The 8979-nt window shown below is 38.3% G+C and overlaps 1 protein-coding gene across 10 annotated transcripts in view; it reads left to right on the forward strand.

Moving 5' to 3' along the window:
* Window positions 1-8979, forward strand: part of LOC108739418 (zinc finger homeobox protein 3) — a 339092-nt gene that overhangs the window by 227584 nt on the left and 102529 nt on the right. For all 10 annotated transcript variants that reach the window (XM_018473313.2, XM_018473315.2, XM_018473312.2 and 7 more), the window contains one exon: window positions 4310-6782. In XM_018473313.2, the coding sequence (XP_018328815.1) occupies window positions 4343-6782 (2440 nt within the window). In that variant the 5' untranslated portion in view covers window positions 4310-4342. The remainder of the gene's footprint in view (window positions 1-4309; window positions 6783-8979) is intronic.

Consider the following 8979-nt stretch of genomic DNA (forward strand, 5'->3'; position numbering starts at 1 on the left):
CAATACTCATCTGAAAAAAATTTATCGAACAAAACAAAGTAAGAATAACAAGAACTGCGTGAGAATAGCCACGAAAAATGCTATGCTGGTTCGAGGAACAACGAGAAAAAGGAGAAGGAATACAATTCGAACAAAAAGTGTGTAATTATTGCATGATTAGAGCGGGTTAGTGTGGGAATTAGTAATTATTGGATGGTTAGTTTCGCGCTCGTCCAGCAGCCTCCTCATCATCTGCACTTTTCGGAAATTGTTGGTCTCTTGTATAATACGATGTTCTCCACAAATGGCCTTCTATCATCCATTCTCCTTCTCCATTCTTAAATTACATATAATTAGGAACGATGTCTTAGAGAGTGAAAAAGAAAAACATTTAATGTACTTACGCAGTACAATGATTGTAAATTGTAAAGAATTTCTTAACACACACATTATCTACAATGTAACTGCGCTTTTAATTTTGTTTACGACTTTATCCATACTTGAATATGAATCTTTTCTCAAAAAAATTAAAAAATCGGTAATGTTAAATTTCTATTAAAATTAAAATTAATACAAATTTATGATATCATAAAAATTGCTTATAGACTTTTAGTTCCTATATCAAACTAAGTTTTAACCAATGAAAAGAAAAGCCTTCATACCTTACAAATTAGCGTTATACAGCATTTCCTTTCAAATGGAAGTCAATTATTACTTTACTTATCTCTTCAGGAGTAGTTTACTTCAAAAAATTTCCAACTGTTACCTACAAGAAATGCTCGAATGTAATCTTTTAAATATCGCTAACAACTTATATGAGTTAAAACATCAAATAGTATAGTTTGCTTCCAAACGGTAGGTACATTACTCTATTAGGAGTTTCTTTATTATGACATAATTTCACAAATTCTGTGCAGCTGGACCAACTTAATTTAGAATAACAAGAACCGTGACCTTGGGTTGCGTAGTGAGAAAACACCTCGTCCATTGATTCCGACGTTTGCATCTCTTAAAACCGCTGGTCGTCACTATTCGTGGTTTATCTGCAGCATCATTGTCATTGTTGTAGAGGAACATGATTAGAATCAATAGAATTAAAACTGAGTCGTTGTTTTCCAAACGTACAAGGTAAACGCGATAAGGCTTGCCTACCAATTGTAGAAAAGGCTAGCAATTCTAGGGTGAAAGTTTTTCAATTAAATTTTACAAGAAACCTTCACCACAGTATTGTTTTTTCTTCATTACTGATACTGCTGGGGAAGAATTAGTAGCCGGATCTATATTATCGTCTATTTTGTTAAAAGTTGTTGATATTCATCATCATAAGGTCGTCAGTCCTAAAACTGGTTGGACACGCTCCTTCACTTTTTCCTATCTTGAGCTAATCTTCCCTAAAAGTAGAACAACCCACATCCTTAACTATTTGCGAACAGTAATCTAATCTAGGCTTACCTCTGCCCCTCCCAACTCTCGTTTCTGCCTCTAATATGTCTCCGACTAGACCTTTATGCCCGAGAAGGTGTCCTACTAGCCTATTTCGCCTATTTCTTATTAACTTCCATAGAACCCTCTGTTCTCCTATTCTTTCTATTACCTCTTCATTTCTAACCTTCTCTATCCACGGTATCCTCATCATTCGCCTGTAACACCACATTTCGAACGCTTCTAATCTTTTCTTTTCCGCCGCTCCCACTGTCCATGTTTCGCACCCGTACAGCGCCGCGCTTCAAACATACACCTTTAACAATCTTTTTCGGATTGCTAAATTAACCGTTCGCGAGTATAGAAGTGACTTCTTTTTATTGAAGGCGACTCGACCCTGCGCTATCCTTTGCTTTATATTGTTGATATTAAGTACTATTTATATTTATTGAAGTAATATTCAGTTAGTGTATTTGTTGATCTACAATAATTCAAGTTACACTGCTGCAAATAGGTAATTGCTTTTCGTTAGATTTCGCGAAACGGAGACCTTTCATATCTAAGTTATAGGTACACATTAAATACAACATAAACCTTTTTATTTGTACTTAAGTAAGTTTCAGGACAAAGATAAGGAGTTGTTGAATATATATATTATTTATACGATGGTTACATTGAAATTTCCCTTATCGTGAGTATACTTACGATTTGCCAACGAACCAGTGACAAAAATGCGAATGGAAGAAATAAAAAAAAATTCTTTATGTTAACCAGTTTCTGTATAACGGCATTTTCTCACCACGTGAACTGCTTGCTTTATTTGCTAAGAAATTTTGAAAAAGGTGAACAGCGTACTCGTTGTTTTCGTGGGTAAATTCACTTTTCCGTTATTACAGTTACGCCTGTTTGTTTGGATCGATATCAAAAACCAATAATCAAATATATCTTATGGATTAGATACCTACAACATACAATTGACCGTTATGTACTGCAAAAACATCTTTCACAAGAAATAGTTTAGAGAACCGTTAATACAATAATTATTAGATCAAACTATGAAATTGATACATTTTAGTTACTGTGTTGTAAAATTCAAGTTTGGTTTCACAAAGAATTTTAATTGCATGTTTTTATTTACGCGAACGCCTACGAAAGGAACTTCTTTTGATATTAACTTGTATACTGCAGTGCTACTTTTAATTTATTGAATGTCTTCAAGCAAATAATTTTATTTACACTATTTACTATTACAGTTTAGTGTTAATTTATAAGAAATGGGTGAAAGAGTATTTGATCTATCTTGGCAACAGCAGACTACTTAAAAAATTGTTTAATAGAACGATACTGTTGTCACTCGTTTGTAGTTTTACGACGGTTAGGTACAGTGATGATCAAAGCAAGTCCTAGTCTTGGTATTAACTAACCCGAGAACCAACATAACATTGTAGTTTTGAAAAAATCATGTTCTCTCCCATACATTCAAACTGCAAATTATTCTTATTAATTTTCCTGTAATTTATAAGTAAAGAACTATTTTCTGTATTTTTTTTCAAAATTCTAGGTTCAGTACTTTCGGAGATAAGGGGAGAATGGTCAATTGTCACTTATTTTCTTAAATAACTTTAAAAGTAATTATTTTAAATTTATATAAAAAATATATTTAAGATCCTTACAACAAACCATTTCATTTGATATGTCACATAGTACAGTTTGTAGATTTTTTTTATATTGGCCCCCATAAAATGACCCCCTTGTTCAAAATTAATTTATTTACGTTATGCGTCTGTGTTCATATGTGTACTAAATTTCAATTTAATCAGTCCACTAGATTCGGAGCAGATTGACAAACAGACCCACAAGGGTTCCGTTTTTCATTTGGACACACGGAACCCTAAAAATACAGTGATGATCAAAGCAAGTCCTAGTCTTGGTATTGGCTTAGGTCTTGGTGATTCGGTCTTAATCTTACTCAAATACTTCTACCCTTGGTGTTGGCTTAGGTCTTGCTGATTCGGTCTTAATTTTACTCAAATCTTGATCTTGGTTATTTGATCTGATACGTGTTTTTTAATAATTATTTTAAACACAAATTTTAGTATTTAAGACACCATAATTACCCTAATTGTTGGAATTCTCTGTCACAGATTTAAAGAAAATTGTGTTGATAGCTGTGAAAGTATATAGAAACGCGAAAACTTACCCTTTTTCCAATGTATAACTTGACCTATTAGTCTTTAGCCTTGGTCTTGTTCGTTTGCCCTCCTAATTTTTAATCTTGGTCTTGTTCATTCGGTCTTGGTTTCAGCCGTGGTCTTGTTCATTTGGTCTTGTTCTTGGTCTTACTAGTATAAAGACAGTTTTGGTATTAGTTTTCGTCTCGCATTTTCGCAAGGCCAAGACCAATACTGAAAAATTAAGACTCATCAGTAATAGGATTAGATTTGGTCAAATATTTAAATTCTTGAGATAATATTTAGCCGTTTCAAACAATTTATCGATATGATTGGAGTAAACGGCTAGTGTGAGTTGATAACACTTGAAAACGATAATATGTTTAGATCAAACTCTCGTTTCTGCCTCTAATATGTCTCCGACTAGACCTTTATGCCCGAGAAGGTGTCCTACTAGCCTATTTCGCCTATTTCTTATTAACTTCCATAGAACCCTCTGTTCTCCTATTCTTTCTATTACCTCTTCATTTCTAACCTTCTCTATCCACNACTTGAAAACGATAATATGTTTAGATCAGTGAAGTTTAGATTTAAACTATTTATTCCTTAAAATTGACATTTCTACCAAACTGAATCGATTTTAACTATTAATATTAAGATGCTGGTGAATTATCGATTGATTTATCGCGTTTTTTTACAGCTGTCGTGCTTATTTGGCATTTCTTCAATTGTTTCAGCGCGTCCATCGGGCGAGCATGTGATGTGCCGCGATGCCCACTTTGTCCGCGGCGCCTGAGCTCAGTCCCGCCGGCGGCCGCACCGAGCAGCGGCATAAGGTCATCGCCACCTCCACCGCCACATCGACCATCGCCAGCGTTTCGACGACGGCCCCGTCGGCTTCGTCGTCGTCGGAGATAAGAAACGCCGCCGCCACCGCCACAATGAGCCCAGAACAGGAAGCCAGTCCACCGCCCGCGGCACCTGGTGCATCGCCGTCGCCTCCGCCTTCTACCACCTTGCCTTCGCCTGCCATATCGCAATCACAAGAGGAACAACACGGGGGCGGAAATTCGGACGTGGAGCAATTCTCGGGAAAAATCGTCTACAATCCTGACGGTTCGGCCTACATTATCGAAGATTCCGAAAGCGAGAGCGAGAGCGCTTCCGTTAACGTTCCCGAGGTGGTTCCGCCGCTCCAGGCCGTTTACGTGTCGCGTCTTCTCCGACAGGCCACCAGGCAACCGGCCGAACAACCGGCAGTGCACAGTTACCGAGTGATAGCATTGAGAGACGCACGACCTCCCAGGCCGACATCCGTACCTGTCAAGCCGATCCTGATGTGTTTCGTGTGCAAACTGAGTTTCGGGTTCGCGCGTTCCTTTGCCAACCACGCGCAGTCCGAACACGGTGTCCATCTTCAGGACGCAGAACGCGAGATTTTGTCTGCCGACTGTTCCGCGATCCTCCAGTGCGTCGGTGCTGATAAGAAACCTATCGTTTCGCTATTGGAACCGTTCGGAACGTCGTCCTCGCAACAGGTCTCCGATAATCATATGTGTTCAGTTCCTGTTCCCGTGTCACGTTCCGAACAAATGTCGCCCTCGTCGGAGATAACGCCCGTGTCGTCGCGTAATACGCCGGGGAAGTCCCCGTCGCCGCCCTTCGCTCCGCCGCCCGCGTTTCTCTCCGGAACGACGATAGGAGTCTGTCCGGAACATTTGCAGGGACGACCTTCTGGCGTCGACTGTCCACGATGCGAAATGATATTGGCATCGGGACGGTTAGGACCGGCCGGTTTGGGCAATGTGCACAGCCGGAACTCTTGCAAAACGCTCAAGTGTCCAAAATGCAACTGGCATTACAAATACCAAGAGACACTGGAGATTCATATGAAAGAAAAACACCCTGAGACTGAAACTAGTTGTATTTACTGCATAGCGGGTCAGCCGCATCCCCGATTGGCTCGGGGCGAGACCTACACCTGCGGCTACAAACCGTACCGCTGTGAAGTTTGTAATTATTCCACCACAACCAAAGGTAACCTTAGTATTCATATGCAGTCAGATAAACATTTGAATAACATGCAAGAACTGCAAAACGGGGGTGCGCCCAATACCGAGTCGCGGCAGGCTTCGCCAAAAGCGCCCTCGCTGCACCACTCTCCCGTTAGCAGTGGCCACAAACCTAAACCTAGTTTTCGCTGTGATGTCTGCAACTACGAAACGAACGTTGCACGCAACCTAAGAATACACATGACGTCGGAGAAACATACGCACAATATGTTAGTACTACAACAAAACGTCAAACATATGCAAACGCTATCTGCGATCCACCATCAGCAGCAATCTCAACATATGGAAAACCTTTACGGCATCTATCCCGGTTTGGGGGATAAACCGGAAGCTGCCTTAGCTGATATGGCGTACAATCAAGCGCTGCTGATTCAAATGATGACGGGCGGTCAACTTCCCGGTCACGCGGGACCCGCAGACATGACTTCTCACTCGGACCTCGGTCTAAATCCGGAAACGATGGAACCACCACCGGAACCGGCGGAACTGGATCCTCAGAAAACCTTCCATTGCTGCGTCTGTAACTTATTCAGTACGGACAGTTTGGAGGACCTGGGCAGACATTTGGCCCAGGACCGTACCAGACTTAGAGAACAAGAAATCCTAGCTGTGATCGCCGGTCATTACGTGTGTAAACTTTGCACGTACAAAACCAATCTCAAAGCCAATTTCCAATTACACTGTAAGACTGATAAGCACCTGCAGAGACTGCAACACGTCAACCACGTGAAAGAGGGCGGTCTCCGTAACGAGTGGAAGCTGAAATATGCATCGGCCCCTGGTGGTGTCCAGATCCGGTGCAACGCCTGTGATTATTACACGAATTCCGCGCATAAGTTACAACTCCATTCGGCGGGTAGTCGACACGAGGCGGGGGTCGCGCTTTTGCGATTCCTAGAAGAGCGTAGTTCGCCGTTGCGTCCCGATCAGCCGCGCGTTTTTCACTGCAATCTGTGCGGCTTTTCCGCGGCTAATCGTCTGCCGCTGCTCCAGCACATCAAGTCGCTGAAACACCTTCATTTGGAGCAACTGCACCAGATTCAGAGGCGGGCGGAGGGTAAGGACGCACCCGCTGAAATGTCGGAAGTGTTTCAAGTAGTTCCTGCGCCGTTTGAACAACGGCAACAACGTACTCCCGGTAAGTCAGAAAATTATAATAAAACCGTACGACTTGGAAGCCTTCCTTTTTTTGTTGTTGTCAAGGGTCAAAAATAATAAATAAAAGTAACGTAGGGATGGTATCACGTATCAATGATTACTCTTGTAACTTAAGGATCCCGAAAAACATTGGCAACATTAAAATGTTGTTTTGGTGGTTAAAAATGCCTACAGTTTATTGTTACAATTTAAACTATTAGAATTGAGGCTCCAATTTAAGTGTTCTAAATTTTTTTTTATGTATTTAGGGTCATTTTGGGGATCTAAAAATTACCTTTTACTCAGGGGAGACACAATTTTTACTTTTTTTCGTTTTTAGGTAACAATTGTTTATAAAGAAAAATTTTAAGCGTAGGGGCTGTTACACACCTTAACCTAACCTACCCTACTTAAAAACATAATCTATTCCAATTCATGCTAGGCTAGGTTAAGGTGGGTAACAGTTCCCNACGCCCCTTCCCCTTAAAATTTTTGTTTTCAAAATGAATGTCTTCCCTTATAAATTTGCTTTCTTTTGTATTCAAACGGTCTCTAGGGGATGCAAAATTTTTTAGGGCCGGTTTTGTCTGAAACCCCTTGTTAATTAAATCAATTATTAATTTTATTTTGCTAGCAAAAAGAATATTTAATAATCGACTTTATCAATTGTAGGAAAGTAATCTGTTGCTGCGATTGACTGGAATAATCGATTAGGAAAAAAATCGGTTATCAAACAGAAATCGATTAATCGAAAAATAATCCATTAATCGAAATAATCAAATTACAGAAACAGTCGAGTTTTTATTGTTTATTTGGACTAAGTATAACATAAAAATGAATAGATATTTTTGTAATATAAAAAAGACATGTGTTGTTGCTGTAGTTATGTTGGACTAACCATCAAATCTAACTATTCGACTTAACATGTATTATTTGTAATTAATTGATTATTTATATGATTAATCGATTATTTTAGAAATTGGAAATTATTAATCTATGAATCGATTATTAATAGGCTGGCAACATACTTGCGAGTTTGTAACGCGGCACTAGACGACGCGGCTTTAGCACAATTTGATCGACACGATGACATACTTACATCTACGCCTCGCCGCGATTTTACCTCAGAATTTTGCTTTTGATGCAGTTTTGTTTTATTAAGGCAAAAAATTAAAAAGAAGTTGTTCGGTTCATCCCCCTATATACCATACATTGCAATATTGGGGAGGGTATCATACTCTCTCTGAGGAAATACTCCAAAAAGTTTACTCCATTTACAATACTAGGAACTGTTTGTATTGCTCTGGTCAATCTCGCTTTTGCAGAACTACTTATAACAATCTTTAACAAAATGTAACAAAGTTTAACCAAGAAAAAGAACAAAGAAAACTTGAATAAAGAAGTAATATAACTAAAAACTTTTTGAAATATTGGATTTAAAATACCAACTTGTGACAAAATTCCTTCCGGTGCCAAGATAAATTGATAACATTAACATTATCAACATTAAAATGGATTGTTCGTACGTTGAAATGATTGGTTTTAACTCATTATTAATTAGTTTGGGTATAGTTTGAAATGGTTTTTCTCATTATAATGTCCAAATCCGTTGCGCAGTAAGGTAGTACGCATTCTATTTACACGTAGACAAGGAACTTGATGAGTAGTGGCCCAATGGCGGAGCGGACGATTGCGATTTCTATTCTCTATTAATGATGATCTTTGTAAAACCATTTGGTTCGGATAAGTTATTACTACTATCTTTAGTATTCTTGGCAACACCATATCTTATCTTAATTTAAAAGGTAACAGTGGATATGCCAATGTTTCCAAATTCTATCCATGTTTCTCTCATGCAAACTTTATTGAGCATGCAAAATTATTGAAGATATGGACAATTTTCATTTTGAAGTCCAAATTTAGTACATTTCATAATATGTTAATAAATAAACAAAAAAAGTAAAAAAAAAATAAAAGTTAAATAAAGAAGTATAAACAATTTATTTTTATGTTTGAAAACTAAGCAAAATGATTTTAAATATAATGTATTATCAATGTTAGTAATATGAGCCAACTTACCAAATATATTTATCATTCAAAAACTGAATATCGAAAATTAAATAGATATGTTATTCAATATAGACAACTATAAAAATTGGCATATATAATTAAGCACAATTATATTAAAATATATATAT

The sequence above is a fragment of the Agrilus planipennis genome, unplaced genomic scaffold (genome assembly GCF_000699045.2).
Source record: "Agrilus planipennis isolate EAB-ADULT unplaced genomic scaffold, Apla_2.0 scaffold169, whole genome shotgun sequence".
Taxonomy (NCBI): domain Eukaryota; kingdom Metazoa; phylum Arthropoda; class Insecta; order Coleoptera; family Buprestidae; genus Agrilus; species Agrilus planipennis.